The 22,983-nt window shown below is 40.4% G+C and overlaps 1 protein-coding gene and 1 long non-coding RNA gene across 10 annotated transcripts in view; one reads left to right on the top strand and one right to left on the bottom strand.

The window, feature by feature from the left end:
• Positions 1-278: 278 nt before the first annotated feature.
• LOC147912227 (uncharacterized) lies at positions 279-20,128 on the bottom strand. Of its 2 annotated transcripts, none has more exons than XR_015550096.1 (4): positions 20,062-20,128; positions 1,156-1,224; positions 848-955; positions 279-764 (listed from the first exon to the last, which is right to left on the bottom strand). It is a non-coding gene; the product is annotated as an uncharacterized LOC147912227 (long non-coding RNA). The 2 variants fall into 2 exon arrangements; XR_015550097.1 differs by lacking the exon at positions 20,062-20,128 and adding an exon at positions 17,762-18,607.
• The window catches only part of AFDN (afadin, adherens junction formation factor), a 141,558-nt gene continuing 137,517 nt past the window's right edge, over positions 18,943-22,983 (top strand). For 4 of the 8 annotated variants that reach the window (XM_087425015.1, XM_087425013.1, XM_087425012.1 and 1 more), the window contains exon 1: positions 18,943-19,305. In XM_087425015.1, coding sequence (XP_087281141.1) covers positions 19,201-19,305 — 105 coding nt within the window. In that variant the 5' untranslated portion in view covers positions 18,943-19,200. The remainder of the gene's footprint in view (positions 19,306-22,983) is intronic. The other 4 variants (XM_087425018.1, XM_087425019.1, XM_087425017.1 and 1 more) reach the window with 1 other exon arrangement.

Raw genomic sequence — 22,983 nt, 5'->3', positions numbered from 1 at the left:
AAGAAACCGTCAGAGGTGTGAAAACTGCCGGGTCACTGGCCCAAGTCCAGCCACAAGAAGGTGGCCATGGGACTGCCCGTTCTACAGCACTGACTACCTCAGAGGACCAGCGTGTTCAGAAGGGAAGTGGTGTTCATATGGATCTCAACGCAGGGTGGACACTGAACTCATCCCAGCTGTCTCTCTCAGGCACTTCTGATCTATTATGGCCCTGACGGCGTATGAAACCACTGTTCGCAGATAACAGAGAGAGTATTCCTCACATTTTTATTCCTGTTGTTTATTCTCCAACAGTAAACCAGAACCATCATAAATCTAAACAGATATAGGGGCAAGGGGCTTAAATGGGAAATTTGTCACAGACTAAAAAGCAAGCTCAAATCTTCTCCAACAAACCGAAAATCACATCCAAGGACCTATCTTCTGGGAGTGGGGCTTGAACGAAAAACCTCCAGAAACACTTTATAAAGCCATTTTTGAATGAAACTAAACATCAAGGAGAATTTGGTGTTTTGGATGCTTTCCTTAAACAGAAGTTACAATAAAATGTTTTGACAAAGGAGTGCTATTTCCTGTGATTTAATATTTCATCATTTCCCTGTGACAATTTTACAAGAAGTCTGGTAAGGATTTTTAAACACTGTAAACTCTTGTAGGGGTAGTACTGTTACTGTGTATGACCAATAGCCAGTATTGGCAGACGTCCAGCAGGCGAGGTAGAGAACATAAAAGTTAGGAGATTCTGTCTTTTCTTCAAAGAGGAACTAGAAAAAGGAGAGAATTCTACAGTATTACTGAGTCTCTAAGCAGATTTTATTATTGAAAAAGAACGCATAATCATTAATACCGTGCCATCATTCTGTAACTGGGCAAGCCTGAGGAGCCAGCTATCTCTAGTGAGAATGACTTTTCTTTTTTCTTTTCATTATCTCTTCATAGCCTAATCTTCTATTTTCTGTAAACAACAATAGGAAAACACAATGAGACAGAATCATTGAGCAATGGACATTCTTTGGTTGCATTTTTTTTCTTATAAACGTGCGCTGTACCGAGTAAGGAGTGCTTTTGATGGATAACATTTTAAATATGCACCGTGGCCTGCTACTCAGGCCACCTACTGGAAAGTGAAGATTTTAGTCTATCATTTGGCATTACCTGAAGAGCTGACTTGAGCTGAGAGGAAAATGCAAGCAAATGCATTTACTTTCCATCTGGCTGTTTGTCCTGTAGATATAAGCAGAACATGGTATTTAAATACAATTACAAGTACCAACTGAAACCTGAAAAAAGCAATGATGTGTTGACAAATATTCATAATTAAAAAAAATTATTGCCGTCAGAAAGGAAGAAAGCTTATTTTTGAGGGATTAGCATTTGCCAAGGCGATCCTCCGATCCTCACAATAACGCTGAAGGCAAGTGTCAGCGACGGGAAGCATGTGAGGTTTTGCTCTCCTTGCAAGCTAACAGGTTAGCCTGGTGCAGTGTCACGGATGCTGGCAGAAGACACGAGCCTCCTGGCTCAGAGGCAAAGGGCTTTATTGCTCCCAGCACAGCAGGCAGCATGAGTTTTACGTCCACTTTGGTCCTCCTTGCTCTCCAGGTCCATAGGGGTGATGCAGAATGTCCCGGGGGATCCTGCACATATAGTTGGTTTGTATCACCGCTGAGGAACTCCAAATTTAGGAGCCCCCAATCTTTTATAATGGGCTGCAAACAAACCTGCCATCTGTCCCAGAAGGAGACATTGTCTTTATTATTTGAGACAGTGAACAAATCTTCCCCATGCAGATTAGATAGAGGAAGATACTCTCTATCTCCCAAGGCTGTTTGTTCTACCGCCGTCCTGGGCAAGATAGTCCTAACAAAAGTTGTCAGTGCCTCTGCTCGCAAGACATGCAGAAAGCAAGAGACCATGGAGAATGGTCTCCCAACAGCAGGCAATATTACTCCAGTTACTACAGATTCATAAAGTAAACACTTGAAAGGACAACCAACCTGCTCAAGGTCATAAGGCTTATTAAACTGAAGAATCAGGATTCAATCTAGGTTGGTCTAATTTCAGAGCTCATCTCTCTCTACCACACAGCTGGATGGCATTCTTCCACATCAGATCATAAATCACCAATACACAAAAGGCATTATCACCACGAATGCCTGAATTTACCATGCTGCACCTTGAAGGGTTAGAATTTTCAGTGACAGACCTATTATCATCAATCCTTTAAACCATGACTCATATTCTACCATTATCATCCTGCATTTTTCACATGTAGAGCATGAGATACAGAAAGTGAACCAGCAGGAGAATCAGAGTCATAGAATGGACAGGGTACCTCCTTGCTGTGTTTGGTGTCAGCTTTGGAACGCAAGGTAAAGCAGGGACCACTTCTGTGCCCTTGGTCCACCACCTCTTCCCACCGGGAGACTTTTAATGCTGCAGCATGTGGCAGCTGACTTTGGGCACACTGGGCAATTTTTTTTCTTATAAAGCCAATAATATTATATTCATAAATTTTGATAATTTGATAATCTAATTAAAAATTAATCCAGTTTCTGAACAAATTTTCTGTGTCATTGTTATCCATGTATTTCTGCAGGGATTTCTTACCAGGAGACATTTTTTTAAAAGATTGTCTTTAAACTTAAAGATTATCATTTATTTCTAGACATGGAGAAAGATTTTACACAATTGAAATGTATGGTTTTATTCCCAATGTTGATTACGGATTTACTTCTAAAATGTTTGTTAAATGTGCCCATAAAAAAAAAAGCAGTAAAATTTCCAAAATTAAATGTCTAAAAAAGGATCAGAGAGAAAAAAGTAGCCAAATTTTTGCCTAAGTCTAACCACCTCAAGCAGTGAAAACCACAACAGGAAACCACTTTGACCAAGTACATGACATTTACTATATATATAACATGATTTGGGTTGCAGATAGGATAGAATCTTTTTCTCCAGCTTTGTTGAGTTGTAATTAACATACAGTAAACTGCACTTATTTAAGGAGTACAATTTGGTGAGTTTTAATATATGTATAGACCCATGAAAATACCACCACAATCAAAACACTGCCTCATGATCCATTGTAACCACTTCCTCTCTCCCCTCCCCAGATACATGTTTTGCAAATATTTTCTTCCAGACTTGAGTAGAATGTTGATATTTCATAAAAACTCAGACATAAATATTTCCAAATTAAAGCTTCTTAGATTTGCTGTGAATTTTTACATTTTTATTTGTATAGAAAAGCAAGATATGTTATACTCTATTTTTAGCTAAAGCTTTTAAATTGAATAATTATATCCTACAAAAAGTACATTATTTGATTTGTTAAATTGGGTTTATTAATTTAGGAACAATTTTTCCATTCACTAAGAATGTATTTTAGAAATATTAATTGTATAACAACATTATCCTATGACTTGATGTTTTTTCTTTCAGCAAAAGGAAATAAGGTGAGAATTTTTTTTTTTTTATTGATGTTTTAATGGTTTCTAACATTGTGAAATTTTGGGTTGTATATTTTTGTTTGTCCATCACCATATATATGACTCCCTTCACCCCTTGTGCCCACCCCCCACCCCCACTGCCCCTGGTAACCACTGTCCAGCTTTCTCTGTCCATGTGTTGGTTTATATTCCACATATGAGTGAGATCATACAGTGTTTGTCTTTCTCTTTCTGGCTTATTTCACTTAACATAATACGCTCCAGGCCCATCCATGTTGTTGCAAATGGGACGATTTTGTCTTTTTTTATGGCTGAGTAGTATTCCATTGTACATATATACCACATTTTCTTAATTCAATCGTCAGTCGAGGGACACTTAGGTTGCTTCCACTTCTTGGCTATGGTGAATAATGCTGCAATGAACATAGGGGTGCATAAGCCTCTTTGGATTGTTGATTTCAGGTGCGTTGGATAGATTCCCAGTAGTGGGATGGCTGGATCATAGGGCATCTCTATTTTTAATTATTTGAGGAATCTCCATACCGTTTTCCGTAGAGGCTGCACCAATTTGCATTCCCACCAGCTGTGTATGAGGGTTCCTGTTTCTCCACATCCAAGATGAGAATGTTTTAATCTATAAAGTTCACTATAAATATTAACACCTTATTAAGTGTATTGGGTAGGGATAACATCCAAGACTAATATCGGCATACATTGTGCAATAGGAATGGTTATATTTTGATCATATTATAGAATTTTATGGTAACGTTTTTTCATTTTAAAACAAAGTTATTCTACGACATGGATGGTCCTTGAAAACATTATACTAAGTGAAAGATGCCAATCACAAAAGACCACATATTGTAGGATTCCTTTTAAATGAAATGTCCAGAAAAACATTTTTTTTTGCATAAACAAAAACAGGCATAAAAGTAGAAACAGAAAGATTAGTGGTTAACTAGGGTGGTGGGGACTAGGGCAAAATGGAGAGTGACTGCTAATGGGTACAGATTGGGGTGAAGAGGATGTTCTGAAATTAGTGGTGATGGCTGCACAACTCTGCGGATACACTAAAAATTACTAAATTGTACACCTTTAAAGGTGAATTTTATGGTATGTGAACTATATCTCAATCAAACTGCTATTTTAAAAAATTTGTTGATCTTCCTGAAAAAATATCAATAAGGCCCATCTTCCACTCTAATAATCTGAGTATCTTTGTATTCTCAACCACATACACACGTTTCCCATTATTTCATAGCCCCCTACGATGATTAATGCTAATAAATAAAACCAAAGCTTGGCTCTTTGAAAAGATTAATGAAACTGATAAATCTCAAGGCACAAATAATCAATATTAAGAATGAAAAGAGAGACATCACTACAGACCCTACAGATACATTAGAATGATTTTAAGCAGATATTATAAATAGCCTCACGCAAATAAATTTGAAAATTTAGATGAATTGAACATAAATTCAGAAAAATGAAACTTACCAATGCTGACATAAGAAGAAATAGAAAATTTGAATAGTTCTATAACTACTAAAGGAATTGAATCTGTACTTAAAACTCCCCCCCCACCATCCCCCCCCCAAATACCCCAAAACTCCAGGCCTAAGTAAATTCTATCAAATGTTTAAGGGGGAGGGGTGTGGAGAAGGTCAGAGAAAAGAAAAGGGGGAACACTTCCCAATAAATTTTTATGAAACCAGCATAACTTTGACATCAACATCTAACAAGAACAGTATAAGAAACAAAAATGATAGACCACTCTTCATCATGCATATGGATGTGAAATTTATAAATAAAATATTAGCAAATCAAATATAGCAATGTATTAAATGGATAACACATTGCAAAATATTGGACTTATTCCTGGGAGTAGCATTAACATTGTAAAAAAGAAAAAAGGAAAATTATATAAAATTGATAAAGAAATAGCATTTGAAAGAATTTAAATCCATTTATGATTTAAAAAGAAAAACTCAGCAGTTAAGAATAGCGTGATACTTCATTATTATAATAAAGGACTTTTTTTAAAAGGTGGGAATAGAGGGGAACATCACTATTATGGTAAAGGCTATTTAATAGTGGAATGGTGAAACCTTTCCACCTGAGATGAGGAAGTAAACCAGAATGTTTGATGTCACCACCTCTGTTCAGTGGTAAATTTTCAGTGTGAGCCAGGGCAATAAAAAACATAAGGCTTGAAAAAGAGAAAACAAAGCTGCCATTATTTGCAGATGCTATGACCATATATGTAGAAAACAAAAATTACTAGAATGACTAAGTGAGTTTAGCAAAGTTGTTAAACACAAAGTCACTATTTTAAAAATCAGTTACATTTCTATGCACTAGCAACAAACAGTTGGAAAAGAAATGTAAAACAGATATCATTTACAATAGCATAAAAATATCAAAGATTTAGCATTAAATCTAAAAAAGATGTATAAGGTCTACATAGAGAAAACTATACATTATTGAGAAAAATTAAAAATGATCTGATTAAATGGGGAGAGGGACATACCATGTACATGGGTTAGAAATGTTTTTATTATAAATATATTAATTTTCCTCAAATTGATCTATTAAAGTCAATGCCATCCCAATAAAAATCCCAGCTGGACTTTTGTGGTAATTGACAAGCTGATTCTAAAATTTACTTGGAAACAGAAGGGACCAAGAAGAGTCTTTTTACTGAAGACGATCTTCAATAAAAAGAACGCGGTGGAAGGACTTAGTCTACCAGATTTAAAAATTTATTATAAAGTTTAAGTAATTAAAGCAGATTTTTGTGTAATGATAGACAAATAGACCAAAGAAACAGAATAATTAATTCAGAGACACATGTGGACACTTGATTTAGGACAAAGCTAGCAGCCCCACAGAGCAGTGGGAGGATTTTTTTTTCAATAAACGTTGCTCAGAAAAATTGGATATCAACATGAAAAAATATAAAACTTAATTGCTACCCTGAAACTACCCACGAAAATTAATTCCAAGTCTACTGTTTATCTAAATGTGAAGGGTAAAACAGTAAAACTTTGAGAAGATCAGAGAAAAACGCTTTATGATTATGCGATAGAGAAAATTTCTCAAATAGAACATAAAAGAGCACTAACCACAAAGGAAAGATTGACAAATAAGACCATATTAAAATTGCAAACCATTCAAAAATTGAGAACAAAAGATACCACTGAGAGAGTGAAAAGGCAAGCCATGGAATGGTAGAGTGGTTATATAACAGATAAAAAGTTCATATCCAGTATACATCAATAATTCCTACAAATCAATTAAGAAAAGACAGACAACCTAAGAGAAAAATAAGCAAGAGACTTACAGAGGCACTTCACAAAAGAGGGTATCCAATGGTCAATAAACATGTGAGAAGATGGTCATTTTCATAAAAAATGAGAATTAAAACAATAAAACACCACTGCATAGACACCAGAATGACTAAAGACTGGCAACACCAACCGAAGCCCTGCTACCCTTCTGATGGTAATGAAAATTGACTCAAGCACTTTTGAAAACTGGCATTATCTACTAAATGTGTATACATGTAAACGCCTCGACCCAGCAATTCCACTCCTGGGTATATACCCAACTGACATATTTACTCACGCTACACATAAGGACACCTACAAAACTATTCACAGCAGCACTATTCTTAATAGCCAAAAAGTGGCAATAATCAAAATGTTCCTTAACAGTAAATTACAGCAGTCACACAACCATATAGTGTGCAGCAATCAATACAAAAGAACTGCTGCCACACACAACTAAGTGGGTGAATCTTTCACACACACACACACACACACACACACACAACTTTGAGCAAAAGAAGGCAAACATACACACACAAAAACATATTCCATGATTCTGTTTTCATAAACTTCAAACACAAGACAAATCTGTGATTTTAGGAGTCAAGATAGTGTTTAACTTCAGCAAGGAATGAAGGGGAGTGATTGAGAAGAGATGTAAGTGGGGCTCCTGGGGTGTCAGGAACATTCCATTTGTTGGTTTTCTAAAAATCTGGTGTGTTCACATTGTGCTAATTGAGCTGGACACTTACACGTGTTAAATATAAAAGTTAAAAACAATAATATGGTCACATATTATTAAGAGAAAATGAGTGATGTAGCAGGTATTATGTGAGTTCAGAGGAGAGATTATCAACTGTTATAGTAGCCTGGCTTCTTGGGGAGGAAGGGATGTAGGAAACAGAAGATGTGAAACAATATTCCTGGTGCCACTCTACTGTCTTCTCACCTGAAGGCAGAATGCCAGGTGAGCGTGGTCCAGGCTTTCGCTTACATGTGGTGAAATTCCTGCTCTGTGCTCAATGCCCGTCTGCCTGGATCAGATGAGGATGGATACTCATTAATTAATCATTGTGCTTTTCCCAAAAACATATAGAACTTCAATTCATAATTACTGTCTATTTCAACCTAAGAAGATGCAATTGTAAAGTAAAACATAACAATTCAGCTTTGTCCCTAGAGCTGTTTCCTCAGGCAACCTCGTTAGGGATTAATCCTTTGACCCCAGTACCCTGTACATGAAATCTCCCAATGACGTCAGGGGACTTTCGTGTCGGCAACTGTTGCTGGATCTTTCAGAATGAGTTATAATTATAAATATCTCCAAATATTTGACTCTTGGTTTGCCAATAGAAAGCCTTGAAAATCTCATTTTGGACTAAAACACTTTCTTCTGGGCTAATTATCATTGCCCTCCCAGAAAAGCTGTGAAATCTGATGTCTTTTTGGTTTCAACAAGGAAAGTGCAGTTAAATCAAGTCCTAACTGATGAGAATTGGACACTTTCCTCCTCTTTTACTTCTGTAACCTAATATCCATTTTTTAGCTGATACCATATATCTAGGCTTTCAGATTAATATTTTGTCACATGTCACCTCTCATTTTAATGTTTTCCAATCATTTAAAAATGTAGAAAGCTTTCTTAGTTCGTGGGCCATACAAAAACAGGAGGCAGGCTGGGTTTGGCCCATAGGCTATAGTTTGCCAACCCCTGGCTTAAAATTAAATATTAATATTTGTTCACACTAATCTATAGTCTAAGTAACCTCTGAAATAGAGGCTGCTTGTGAGAATGTAGATTTGTGGTGTAGAAAATTGTACAAGACTAAAAGTATTCAGAATATACTTTTTTAAAGGTGGAATCACCTTACTTTGCCACTCCTTATAATTGCCTTGCAACATATAAAGCAAATTATTAAACTAAAAAAATAATATTTTGGTGTTAGTCTTTGAAGGGGCAATTATTCATGAATTTACTATATTTAAACAAATAGTTTTTAGCTAGAACATAATTCTCTTACTCATAATTGGGTATACATTTTGGGGTATTTTGTTACATATACTCTTGGCTACAGCTCCTTCTAAAATTCCATCTTTTACTCTATTGCCAGTCTACTATATTTATAAGTTGAAACTCAAACTGTAATCTTGTCTTCTTTATTTAATAACAGTGTTGGAAATTAATAGTTAAAAATTGCTTTTTGAAAAAAATCTTATTATTGAACCAAAAGGGTCAATTTCTGGAATCCCAATCGAAAGGGAAGTGTAGAATCATAGAAAATTCTCTCATAACTAGCTGCTGAGATTAATGTTTTAAAAGATGCTAATGATGTCTTAAATTTCTCATGGGAATTACAACCACGAATTATTGAAACTACATAGTACCTAATACTGCTTTGTTAATAATGTACTTCTGACCACACTGTGGCTTTATGCTAGTCTAGTGAAAAAGTCATGGCCTCAGTATGTAGCGATATATAATTATGTCATAGAATTTAGAGTCTGAACAACAAATTGCTTTCATCTAGTCTAAAATGTGAGCTACTATATAATGAAGGTCTATTTATTCATTTTGTCCTTGATACTTAACTAAATCTGCATTAAACAAACAAACAAACAAAAACCTTGAAGTCAAAAATTGGCATACATTTCAAAATAGTTAAGATACTCAGGTCAGAGGTAATTGGAGACATATTTGAATAGCTAAATTTTTTCATTTTATGATTTTCAACTTTTCTGACAATTTGTTGTTTTTAAATTGACTTTTCTTGTGAAAATTCAATCTAAACTTTATTTTAAGACAAAAATATTACTATGTAATAATGTAATCAAACTATTTATGTAGTTATGTTTTGCCTTGTTAACTACCTTTAAATATGTTTCTGTGCCTTATTTTAAAAGAGATTATACTTTGGTGAAAATATTGGGCTGAGAAATTTGTGTAGTCTTGTAGCTGTCCGACAAATCATAGAAAAGTAAAAATGAAATCTTATTCTCTGAAATACTTTAAGGTGCGTGCATTATCTATACCAAGAAGAGAAAGATATCAATATTGAAGGTTTAACATTTAGGAAGCACTGCATATTTATTATTGTGGTATTGTAGTTCATTTATCCTTCACAATTCTGAGGTATCATGTCAATTATTTAGATAAGAAAACTGGGTTTCAGAGAGATACTGGGCCATTAACGGCCCATGGCAGTTTGACATTCAAACCCAAGTCTGTGTGACTCGAAGCCCATGATCTTCCATCATGCTGGCGAATGATTGCCAACAGAGGTACAAACTGCCAAGGGGGTCCAGCAGGAGGGGTGCCCCTCCAGTTGTGGTTAGTAGGGAGCACTCGAGGTGTGGAGTAGATCTGGGCCTGGAAGTCGATGGTACTGAAGGTAGGTCAAGTTGTCCCCTGGTAATAAGCAACCCCAAATTCCAGTGCTTAACACCCACTGCGGGACCCAGTGACCCCACAGGATCAGCTGTGGCTGAGACTGGGCTGCTTGACTTTATGATCCTCTCCCATGTGGACTCTTCCACAGCTGCCTCAGTGAGGGAAAGTGGGGCTGCTCAGTCACTCACTTAAACACTTCCACCCAGAAGTGACACATTTGCTTCTGCACCATTTCAGTGACCAGAACAAGTCAGACAGCCATGCCTATCATCACAGCGTGGAAGGTGAGATTCTGTGTACTTCGTAGAGGAAAATCATACCAGTAAACAGCACTAATGTCTAAGGGAGATGGTGAGGATTTCAACTGGGGGATATGAGAGGGAGTGTTCCTGGAGGAGGAAAGAGATGGACCAAGTCCGGAGGTAGGGAAGCAGAGGGATGTTTACAGGATAGAGAGGGGAACAATTTGCTTGGAATTCACATGTGAAATAGTAGGGAACTAAGCTAGAAAAATGAACTGGTCTGAGGTGCCTTTGAATGCTAGGGTTTCATTAGAGTGAACATAGATAAGATATGATCCAAGCAGTGTGTTAGGAAGATTGGGATGGTTTGAATTGGGGAGAGTGCACAAAGAACATAATAAGAGGGTATTGTAATAGAAAGAATTGCTAGGATTAGGAGACCAATAGGACATGGAAAATGAAGAAGAAGGGAGAGTCAAGGATCACACTGAGATCAGAGTGACGAGCCCCTAAGTGGGGCAATAGGACATGGAAAATGAAGAAGAAGGGAGAGTCAAGGATCACACTGAGATCAGAGTGACGAGCCCCTAAGTGGGGCATTCAGAGAAGGCAATGTGATAGGCCAGGGGAGGTGGTGGACTGGAGAAAGAGGGGAAGGGATGGGACTGGTAGCAAGACACCCATGAGTCTTGGAGAGGGAAAACAATGAGAAAGAGGGCTTAGTAATTTGGGAGAGGATAGATGAGCACTTGTTTTCTCCCACATGTAAAATATAGGGTTTAAAAATGTGCAATATATAATATACCAAATTCATTATAGACATTGTGTTGCAGTGGAAACAATTATAATAATACATAGTCAAAACAACAACAACACAGTAAGATATTTATTACAGTGTCCTCTGGCTCAAAACCCTCCCAAGGCTCTAGAGGCTTACTGTGATGTTCTGAACAAATGGAAGTTCTAATGCAGTGTCTTTTAATAATTAAAAATATGCATAAAAAGTTAAAATTTAATGATTTTTCTTTTTGTCCACATACATAAGCATGACTACTTCTGTACTGTTTCACTCACATTCAAGGCTATTAAAAAAACTTTTCCGGACTTCCCTTTTTCTCACGTACATTTTTCACCTCTGCAGTGCCAATGTTCAAATCTAGAATGAAGACATCTCTACACCCATGGACACTTGGAGAGCACATTCACAGGCCTTGCTCAAATTCAAACCTTATAACAACTCTGTAAGGTGGGCAGTTCAGGTACTTGACATCATGAGGTTTATTTTTCACTTGAGGAAACTGAGTCTCAGAGAGCGACAAGGACCCATTCATTGTCCTACAATTAGTGTAAGAGATAGATCTCAAATGTGGAAATTTGACTCTTTCCCCAATGTTGCTTCCTCATTCCAACACCCCTGAGCACATGCATGAAGTTGATTTCCATTCTAGTTCAGTGATATAATGGAAAGTCTCACCTAGGAGTAAGCAGACGTGTGACGTTGGAAAAGTCATCGTCTCAAACTCAAAAAAGGATCTACAAGGCCATCTAAGCCAGTGATTGTCAGACCTAACTATTGGAATCACTTAGGGAGATTCAACTACACTCATTCTGGTACCTGCCCTGGACTCGGATTCTCTGTGTCTAGGATTGGGTTGAGGGAACATGTAGGTTTAACAAGTCCTCTGAGATGTGAACACTGAGTTGATAGTTGATGACTTTAAGGAATTATTATTCGTTTTCAAGGTATGATAATGATATTAGGAAAATATATATTTTTAAGAGTCCTTATCTTCTGAAGATACATCAGAAACACTTACTAATGAAAGGATATAATGTCTGATTTTTGCTTTAAAATAACCCTGGGATAAGGGAAGAGGGTAGAGGATTCATGAAGCAGGCTTGTGATAACTCTTGGAGCAGGTGGTAAGTGGGGAGGGGGAAGGGCGGCTTATTGTATTATGCCTTTGTATATAACTGAAAATGTTCCGTTGTAAGAAAGTTACAGAAAAAAAAGCTCCGCGGGAGATTCTGATCTTGATTCTGATTCTGATTCCAACTTTTGGAATCACGGTGATAATCCAACCACGTAGCTGTAATTAGAGAGGCTCCCCATAATCGTACCTTTTGCACTCACCTACATTATAGCGATGCGGTATGGCTGAAGACAGCTCACCCTGTCCTCCGCAGTGGCGCCAACTCAGGAAATAGTTTTACTGAAATAGGACATTTAGAATATATAGAGAAGTGAAGGGAGCAAGTAGCTAGAAGTGGATTTGTCTGAGCCTGAGTTTTCTCATCGATGATTTGTTCCCCAGAAACTAGGGACATATTTTCTGGGTCCTCTCTTTGACTGACAGTTCATTCTCAGGCAACTTGTAACATTTCCTCTCTGACCTTTACCCTATAGCTTTGCTACTATGTATTCAGGTATGGATTTACTTCCATTCATCCTGCTTGGTATTTGAAAGCACTTTTAATTTGAAGACTCATGAGTTTCTTACATTCTGGAAAATTCCCAACTTTTATTGCTTTAATTATGCTTCTCTGCCATTCCTCTGGAATTCTGATTAGATTAGCATGAATTCTCTCAGCTATTATTCTTGTCTCTTAAGGACTCTTATTCTTAAAAATCTCTATTTCCATTCTACTTTCCAGATGTGCTTCTCAGCATTTTTCTTCCACTGTGTTTATGTCAATCACTAAATTTATCATTTCTAATTGGTTCTTTATCTAATATGTTCTTGTTTTATTTCTGCCAGTTTTTTAATTTCATCATCTTATCCCTTTTTATGTATGTTATTTCGTTATATATTTCTTTAAGCTTCCTAAATATTTATTTCAAAGCTTTTTTCAGAATGTTCTATTATTTTTATTTTGTCTGGAGTGAATTCATCTTCGGATTACTGCTTTTGATGGTCCTTTAGCATTTGGTTTGTGTATGTGTATTGGAATTTGGGGTTGGTTAGCTCATCCTGGGTGGGAGATTCTCTTTCTCTTGGTCTCTCTGGGTGCCTCTTTATTCACTCCTCGCTCTGACTAACGAAGGCCTTGACCTGGTCCACGTGGGGCCCTCGTCCTGGAGCAAGTCCTGTTGTCTCGGCTGGAGGAATCCCAGTTGTAGCCACTGCTTGGCTGAGGTCAGTTCCTGGCCAGAAGGCTATGTCAGTGTTTTCTCCTCTCCCGTGAGCACTGCAGTCCCCACCACCCGACAGGAGCCCAACTCCTTGTAGGACCTCAAGTCCAAGTCCAGCAGGACGGCCCCTCCAGCCCCTCCAGCCCCTCCTCAACTGTGCACATCTGTCCAGATGTGAATCCTCAGTGACCTTCATGTTGTTTCAAGTACCCTCTCATTTTACAGTTTCTCTTTTTGTTTCTCATCTATCATTGGTATATATTTAGAGCAGGTGTGTTTGTGTGGCACTGGTGCTTCAGAGCACAAACTTACAAGAGCATACTAACAGAAGCCATAGGCCAAGTTTTTCACTTCTCATAGAATTACTGTAAATGCCAGCACTTTAAAAAATGTTTAGGTTGCACCGCATTTCCAAAAGCAAACACCCGTAATTTGGTATTTTTGATTTCCACAGATGCTAGTGGGTAAAGAAGTGATTTGGCTTGGGGGAAGTCCTGGGATATTCCACTTTTGCATTTCCCATGAACAACACATTTCTCAACACTTACTTCTTTTGGTTTCTCTTATTTTTACTGCTGATAAAGCATTTAATAGTACCTGTTCCCTTAATTTGGTACGTATTTATGTTTGTCCAAATAAAATTCAATGGGAGTTTGCATTAAAAATATCAGCTTTCCAGGGCTGGCCCTGTGGCGTAGTGGTTAAGTTTGGTGCACTCCACTTCAGCAGCCTGGGTTCATGGGTCCGGATCCTGGGTGCACACTTACATCACTAGTCAGCCATGCTGTGGCGGTGACCCACATACAAAACAGAGGAAAACTGGCACAGATGTTAGCTCAGGGTAACTCTTCTGCGGCACACAAAAAATCAGTTTTCCAGCAAAATTACATATATATTCTATATATCAGCAGATAACTATATATTATATAATTATATATATAATTTTTAGATATTTACATAAATAATATATTTATATATACATATATATAATACCCTTTTCTAGCAGAAAAGGGCATGAGATGTAGAGAATAATAGTTGATATATTAGTGCCATTTCTTCTTTTTAGGTCTATTAAGTTCCTAATGTTTTTCTTGATACTTTCTATTTTCCAGAGCCTGTGAAAATTGGCACAGGCCTCAGGTTTATTACATTTAGTTCATTTTAGAACCTGGTTTTCATAATATCTCCTATATTCCTCTTGCTTTTGTTCTATCACTGACAGCCAGTTGATAGGGTCCTATTAAAGCTGCCCAGGAGATCAAGACCTCTATTTTAGGAATGAGGCAGACATCCTTTCTTCTTTTCGCCCCATTGTTTGGGACCATACCTTTCATTATCAAGAGAAAAAGTGAAAGGCTGGCTGGGGACTTCCAAGGCCTCCATGCTGTGCCATCTCCACACTTTGTGAAGATCACTCCCCTGAGTGATGGCCTACTGGGAGTGGGCTGGTAGCCATGGAAGCCGTGTGCTAGTGCCCCCACAGCACGCTACCTTCATCTAGTTGATGATTATTTATCAAACATGCATCATATGCAAAGCACTGTGCTGTGTTCAGTGCTGGGAGTGGGAGCTAGAATCAGAAATGAGTAAGGCAGGTCCCAGATACCAAGGGGTCTAGATAAAAATAAGGTAACATAAAGCAATTCTCCAACACATTAAAAGGTAAGTGACCAATGTTCACAAGGTAAAATTCTCCCTCTAACACCTTACACACACACACACACACACACACACAATTTTCTTTGCACTCAGTGCAAATATCTTACATATCTATTTAAGATTTGGCTTTTCTTGTTTTTTGCAGCATTATCTTAGGTTATAAAATGCTAGAGAACACATTTAACCACAGATGTCTCTCTGAGTTGGTAAGATTGATTTTTTTTGAAACAAGTAAGATTAAATTTCTATCTCAAGGGCTTTTTATATCTCTACTTTTTCTGTGAAAACTTGTTTCCTGAAAATTCTGTTAGGTAACCTAAAATTTAAATATCAAGACCATGGGAATATAATGAAGAAAGCAGAATTTAGAGATACATTTCTCCATTTATCAAGTGAAGCAGCACAAACTCTACCTACTTCTGGAGACTTAATTCCCTGGGATTTCTTTCTCTCTGTTTTTTTTTTAAACTAAATTAACAATACTGACCTTTCCAGCCATGGGTTAGGCAAAAGAAGAATTTGGTTATTTAACTTTCTAGATTAACTAACTAGATAAACTTTCACATGCATAGGCTACTGTGGAAGGTAGTCAACCCTAGAAATTCTGCTATTATACCTCTTTAATTTTTGTTCAAAGACCATCTTCTGAAAGATGGCTTATAAAATGGCTTATAAGATGATTTGTACAATTACAGGACTGAAATATTTCCAAATTTGACTAATTTACTGAAATATGAAATTTATGGGTGGCTAGAAAATTAAATGACCTATATGTCATTAAATATAGTTGATATATTTGTATCATTTGTTCTTCTGAGATGGATTAAGCTCATAGTCTTTTTTCTGGCATTTTCTATTTTCCAAAGCCTGTGAAAATTGGGGCAGGAATAGGTTTATTACATTTGGTTGGTCTTAGAATCTGGTTTTCATACTATTTCAAGAAAAAATATTTAAAAATGTTCAAAGCTTAACCAGAAAATTTAAATATCATTATTTACTTGTTCTCATACATTTATTTCCATTACATTATACTTTAAGGTTTTAAGTAGATTTAAGTTTTAGACAGAGATATTTAGAAATATTTGTAGATCAGTGCTGATTTAAATAGGAGCTTTTACTTTTTTTAATAGTGTGACTAAAAATAAAATAACACTTTTAAAAAAGAAAACGAAAAGTTAAATATAAATTCATAGATTAAAAAATTCTTTTCCAACCTGACCCGATGCTGCTTTGTTTTGCTTCAGTTTAGTCTTTCATTTCACATCTCAGTTTCTCTGTCTACAAGGTGGGGTTAACAATAAATCCCACATGACTTTATTTTTATACAGCATTTCTTAAATAGCACTTACGTATGATTTCTTAAACGAATCAGAACTCAGCAGTACATTGAGAATAGAAGATGGATATCATGTCTACTTCTTATTCTTATAATGTGGTATCAAAATTAACATATGGCTCAACATATTATGTTGGGGTCTCGAACAATGACAATTGGTGGAAGAATTTGTCAGCCTGAAAATGTTTATGGCCTAAATATATACTGGTTCTAAGAGTCTTCATGATTTAAGTTCTATGGATTCCAGGTCAGCAAACTAATGTTGGTTGGGACCTACTATGAACTGTAGATTGGATATTAATATACCACTCACATATAATACAAATGAGAATTTTTAATGATAGTCAGAAAAACAATGATAAATTACATTGATTTAGAGCCTTCCACATGTCTAGCATCATACTAGAGGCATTTCACACATGCCATATATTTTTTATTATAAAAATAACACTGCAGGGAGCCCACACTTATTTTCTAGCCATACTGAATTTTCTCTTTAGCAATACAACAAGTTTTTACTTTGGACACCAGCAATCTAATTGCCAGCTTTGCAAACTAATTCTTTACTCTAAGAGCCAAGTCATTCTTGGTAATAGCATCATCAGGAATAAAGCTCTTACTGTTAGCATTCAGCTGATACCGTGGCTGATGACCCACTCGGCATGTGTGGAACCTAGCTAGACAGTCCCGAGCTGTACTGACACGGTGATGCTCACCACACACACACATACATACACACAGAACCAAAAAGCAGAAAACAACTTGAGTCTATAAAGGAGCATGGGAACTTCAAGGCATAAGGGAACAGAATGCCAGAACATGAAGATGCCATTCACACACATATGCTTCTCTGCAAGCCACCACACTTTAATTTTGAGAAAGAGGACTAGAGATCTATTGAAGAATTCATTCTCCCGTGGCACTGGTTCAACACCTCAGGCTTCTCTGCTGAAAAGCCTCCTTATGTGGCTGCACTGGACCAGTGCAGTAGAAAAGAGAGCTGCAGACAAAACCCAGCAGGATGATAGGATTCTCCTCTTCCCCACAAAAGAACTCCAGTTGGTGGAGAGAAAAATTATCTCCACACTGGAAAAGACAAAGTAATGGCAAAAATAAAGAGGCTTTGTCAAATTGAGCTCCCTATTTTCATGCCTTAGCTGTAGCATTTCAAAGATGAAGCCTTTCTGTTACAACACATCGCAGATAAAGAAACCAACTTTACCTGAATGAGCCCTGCAGGGTGGAAACAAGTCTGTTGGAATGTGTTCTGCAGCCAATTTTTTCTTTCTTGGTGGTGGTGGGGGGAGGGAGTAATTAAAGAGAAAACACCTAATGAAACAAACATCCCTAAAATTTACAAAACTTGCTATGGAAATTAATTTTAGGTCTCCACATCCACTGGGACACCTAGAGGCTTTAACATTGTGTTCACGTGGCATTGTCCCGTGCCAAAAGAGGCACAGCAAATGACTCTCCCCTCTGCTTTTATTTATTATTTTTACTCTGTGGTCCACTCTCTATGTCTGTGGAGCGTCTGTAGAGACAATCTGTCTGGGAGAAGGCGTGTTTTCTGAGCAGAGACACACAAAGGGAGTCGGACATTCCGACTTCACACTGCACAAGAATAGGGGACAACAGCGTGCGGGATCAAAGGACACTGGGAAGCAGAGGGAGGGCGGCCTCTGAAAACACTGGGAGGGTTTCAAAAACATTATCGTGGAAATATACACACAAAGCATGACAGTTTATCCTCCTCCGCTTTGATGTGACCCCAACAGAAAGGGAGTCACCCTGGAACGGATCATAAATAATCAGGGGACACCCGGGGGACACCCCGCGGGACGGGGAGGGGTGAAGGGAGCGGACACAGGCCCTCGGTGTGGTCAGTACCTGCCGAGAGCTCCAGAAGGGATATGCGCCCTCGACTGCCCACACGGCCGCATGGAACCCAGCCCCGCCGGTTCGAGCCCAGGGCCTTCCGAACCCGGCCCCGCCCGTCGGAATGCAATACCACCGGTTCCAGCCCAGCCCCGCCGGGTCGAGCCCAGCAGCTTCGGAACCCAGCACCGTCCGAAACCAGCACTGTCAGAACCCAGCACCTTCCAAACCCAGCCCCGCCCTCCGAGCCTCGCCCCTCCCGTCGGACCCCAGCCGGCTCCGTCCGAGCCCCGCCCCGGCCCGGCCCCCGCGGCTGGGCGGGCGGCGGAGAGGCGGGCGGGCAGGCGCGCCGGCTCCGGTGCGGGCGGGCGCAGCAGCACCTAGCGGAGGCCGCCCGAGGTGCGGCGCGGGCGCGGGGCGGGCACGCGGCGCGGGGCGCGCACGGCGGGCGGGGCGGGGCGGCGAGTGCGGGCGCCGGGCGCACACCGGCCGGCGGGGCTGACGCGGGGCGGTGAAGCGCGCGGCCGCGAAGGCCCAGGAGCCGGGCCGGCGGACAGGCCGGAGGCGGCGGAGGAGCCCGTGGACGCGGAGCCGGCGCGGCCGAGGAGCCGGGGAGCGCGGGGAGCGTGGGGCGCTGGGCCGGCGGGCTGAGGCGGCCGAGCGCGCGGGGACCGGCCCGCGGACCTCAGGGCGCGCGGTTCCCCGGCCCGTCTCCGGTCCGCGTCCCCGTCCGCGTCCCCGGCCCCGACCCCGCGCGGCCCGGGCGGAGGACGCGGCGGGAGGATGTCGGCGGGCGGCCGCGACGAGGAGCGGCGGAAGCTGGCCGACATCATCCACCACTGGAACGCCAACCGGCTGGACCTGTTCGAGATCAGCCAGCCCACCGAGGTGAGGAGGCCCGGCGGCCGGCGTCCTCCCCCACTCCCTCCCCTCCCCCCGCCGACCCCTCCCTGCTCCTCCCCCCGACGGCGCCCCTCCTGCCGCCCGCGGGGACCCCCCCCGCCGACCCCGCCCCCGGGGTCCCCCGCTTTGCGCCCCACGACCCAGGATGGCAGCGCGGGCCGGGCTCGGGTGGAGCGCGCTCACCTGTGCCCCGGGCCGGGGAGCGGGGGTCTCGGGCCGGGGAGGGGGTCGCGGGCCCGGGGAGGGGTCTCGGGCCGGGGCCGGGGGTCGCCGGCCGGGGGAAGGAGTCTCGGGCCGGGGATGGGGGGGCCTAGGTTCGGGGTGAGGGTCCCGAGCTGGGGCCGAGGCCGGGGGTCGCCGGCCGGGGGAGGGGGTCTCGGGCCCGGGGAGAGGGGTCTTTGACCGGGGCCAGGGGTCGCCGCTGGGGGAGGGAGTCTCGGGCTGGGGATGAGGCCGGGGGTCGCTGGCCGGGGTAGGGAGTCTCGGGCCCGGGAAGGGGGTGGCGGGCCGGGGGCGGGGGTCTCGGGCCCGGGGTGGGGGTCGGGGGCCGCGGGTGTGCGCGGTGGGCGGGCGCGGCAGGGCGAATGGTGCTGTGTTCCGCGCGGACTGCGGCGGGCCCGCGGCGCTCCCGACGGTGGGGACCCGGACCTTTGTCACTCGAGCGAGCATGTGACCGGCGGTGTTTGGCTTCAGGGGGTTTGAAAACTCGGGGGTTGCCAACCGCGCGTGTAGAGTAAATACCAGGAAAGTTGTGGTCATGGTGCGGATCTGCTGATAACGCAGCCCGGAATTGAACTCTGGTGGAAAAGGAGGTTTTCTCCCATTCGCTGCTGCCGCCCAGGTGGAAGGAAGGGCGCCCCTCCCCTGGCCGGCGGGGCGGGGGAGGGTCCGGAGGGGGCAGGGCTGGGGGCAGGGCAGGCCGGGGAGGGGGCGGGGCCGGGTGACTCCCCTGCCCCCGGCCCGGCGGCGCGGCCTTGCCTGGGGGTGGCCAGTCCTGGGCGTGCTCCAGAGCAAAGGAGGAAAATCACACTCGCTCTCGGCCTCGGACAATGGTGGTGGTTTATAGCAAAGCCGCTGAGAGAGTTCCCAGCAGGTTTTTAACAAATAGATTTGAGTCCCAGTCGGTTGGAATAGGAGGAGAGTGGAGGTGAAAGTCAGGGTGACAGGACCCTAACAGTACACGTTTCCAGTTGTGGTTCATTCCTAAGTTGTAGCTGTTGCACAGACTTCGACAGCATGAAATACGCCTTACACAGGATTTGTGTTCTCTTGGGGAATTAGTTTAATAGCATCTATTTTGGATTTCGTCTAATAGGTAATTCAAAGTTAGTATTTGCTAAAATATCAGCTTTTAAGTGCTTACCATGTTTGGCAAATTTGAACATTTTTATGAAATTTAATACTATCATTAAACCTCAGTTTATATTTTTGAGTAAAGCCGACTTTTACTATTTCAACTTATTGATTTTGCCTGTGGTGAGAAGGATTTTATTTCTTCTGTTTTCCCAGGTAGAGCCATTCATCTTACTCCTTAGTTGAATGCTAATATAAGTTATTAGGGTCAGGTTGCTGATTGGAACACTGATAGTTAAGTTACCACTAATTCACGACGGATCTTCTCTGATGGTTTTATGAGTTAGATGCTAGTATGAAAATTAATAATATGTAGTTGTGTTCACTCATAGACTTATTAGTCTGTCTTTTGAAAGGTGACTGCAACAATTTAGCTTCCAGGATTATGTTGTCTTTCAGAATAATAAGTTTATTTTTCTTATCTCTGATTTAATAAATTCGGGTGTAAAATATTATCTTGGTACATAGTTGCTTTGTTTTTCTTTTGAATGGATCTATTTATCGTTGTTTTTTGAGAGATTTCCCAAGTCTGCTTGAGAAGAGGAGTATTTTTTCAGTTTAGTAATAGATAATTCAGTTTATTCTTTGGGATCTTAAATGGAGTTGGCGTTTAAAAATATCCTAAATCAGAAGCAAATTATAGTTAATTGATTTCATTAAATTCTGTTTGTAAGCACACAATTGAAACTTTCTTCTTTATTTTCTTAGTGATAGGAGTAGTTATTAAAGTAAAATTGGCCTGTTATTTGGAGAGCCACTTTTTTCATAGTTATTCTGCAGGTGAAAAGTTGCTGTGTACATGTGTTGAAGCAAAGCAAAAGTTGGAGGACTGTTTTTGAAAATGATTGTGTATTTCATTTAGTAGTTTTTCCTCCCCACTTATACCTGAACATTTCTATTTTGAGAAATGATTCTCCAGGATCGTATGAGAAAGCTTTCCATAATGAAATAAATTGATCTTTTTAAATGCCTGTATGTTGTTTTTCTTAGCTTTTTCTTTATCTAGTACCTAGTTCACACTATTTTGTTTTTTGGAGAACCTTTGCATATTACTAAGTTATTCTAGTCTTGGAAGTTAAGCTTCACATTTAGCATGTTGTATCTTTCATTATGATGTAAGAAAACTTATTTTTAATGTTAGTAATTCTCTAAACCAGCATTTCAAGACCAGCATTTTCAATTTGCTTTATCTAAACTTGTATCAGAAAATTTTTGCCATCTAATGATGAATTTTTACTCTATTTTGCAATCACAAATCATACTTTTTAGTTTTCTGCAAGAATATAAGTGTAATACTGGCTTTTATTATGTTCAGTAAATGTTGAGCACATTTACTGCAGGATTTGATTTGTAGGAATACAATTTAAGCCTTATATTTATATATTTGGATAATCTTTTTATGTATGTATATGAGAGTATAGTTGTGGTTTATTTTCTTTTGTTTCCTTTTTTGGAGGGAGACAGCAATCAGTATCTATTCTCAGATTTTATAACTCCATAATCGTCTGTGATTGGTGGTTTCAGGCAGCCTTGATAACCACTGATAATTCTGTGGTTTCTATATTTAGGAATGTGGTAAACTTGGCTCTTTGGATTACATTCACTTTTTTTTTTTTTTTTGGTGAGGAAGATTAGCCCTGAGCTAACATCTGTTGTCAGTTCTCCTCTTTTTGCTGGGGAAGATTGGCCCTGGGCTAACATCTCTGTCCACCTTCTTCCATTTTATATGGGACGCTGCCACAGCATGGTTGACAAGCGGTGCATCAGTGCACGCCTGGATCCGAACCCTGGGCTATTGCAGTGGAGTGTGTGCACTTATCTGCTGCGCCACCAGGCCGGCCCCCCTACATTCACTTTTTAAGAAAATTAGAATATGTTTTAAAATCAACCTGGTTAAGTTTGCTTTTTCCTTCATATTCACATTTGTGTATAAAGGAGGGCTTCCAAAGAAAAAGCAAGTTGTATTTTATCATTGAGTATTTGTCAACCCATCCTCACTTGAATCCTAGATTCTTTTGGAATTTTAAAATGAGAGTTGATGATCTAAACTTAACGTTGGTATTTTATCACCAGGAGATTGATGTTAACATGAATTCATACCTTGATTACTGTGGAAAACTATAGCTCCTAATAAAAACTTCTTAAAGCTTTTTGGTCCTGTTCTTTTCTTATTCTTAATGTTAAGGCTTTGTTTCTTTTAGGGATTTCTAATTATTTATTATGGCAGAGTGTTTGTTGCTAGTTTTTACTTCTTAGTACCTCCTCAGAAGAGGGCTCTCTGGTTACCCAAAGATCTCCCTGTTGTTTTTT

The sequence above is a fragment of the Ceratotherium simum genome, chromosome 38 (genome assembly GCF_057802395.1).
Source record: "Ceratotherium simum simum isolate JZ-2026a chromosome 38, ASM5780239v1, whole genome shotgun sequence".
NCBI lineage: Eukaryota > Metazoa > Chordata > Mammalia > Perissodactyla > Rhinocerotidae > Ceratotherium > Ceratotherium simum.
This window is presented reverse-complemented; position numbering and strand designations above follow the sequence as displayed.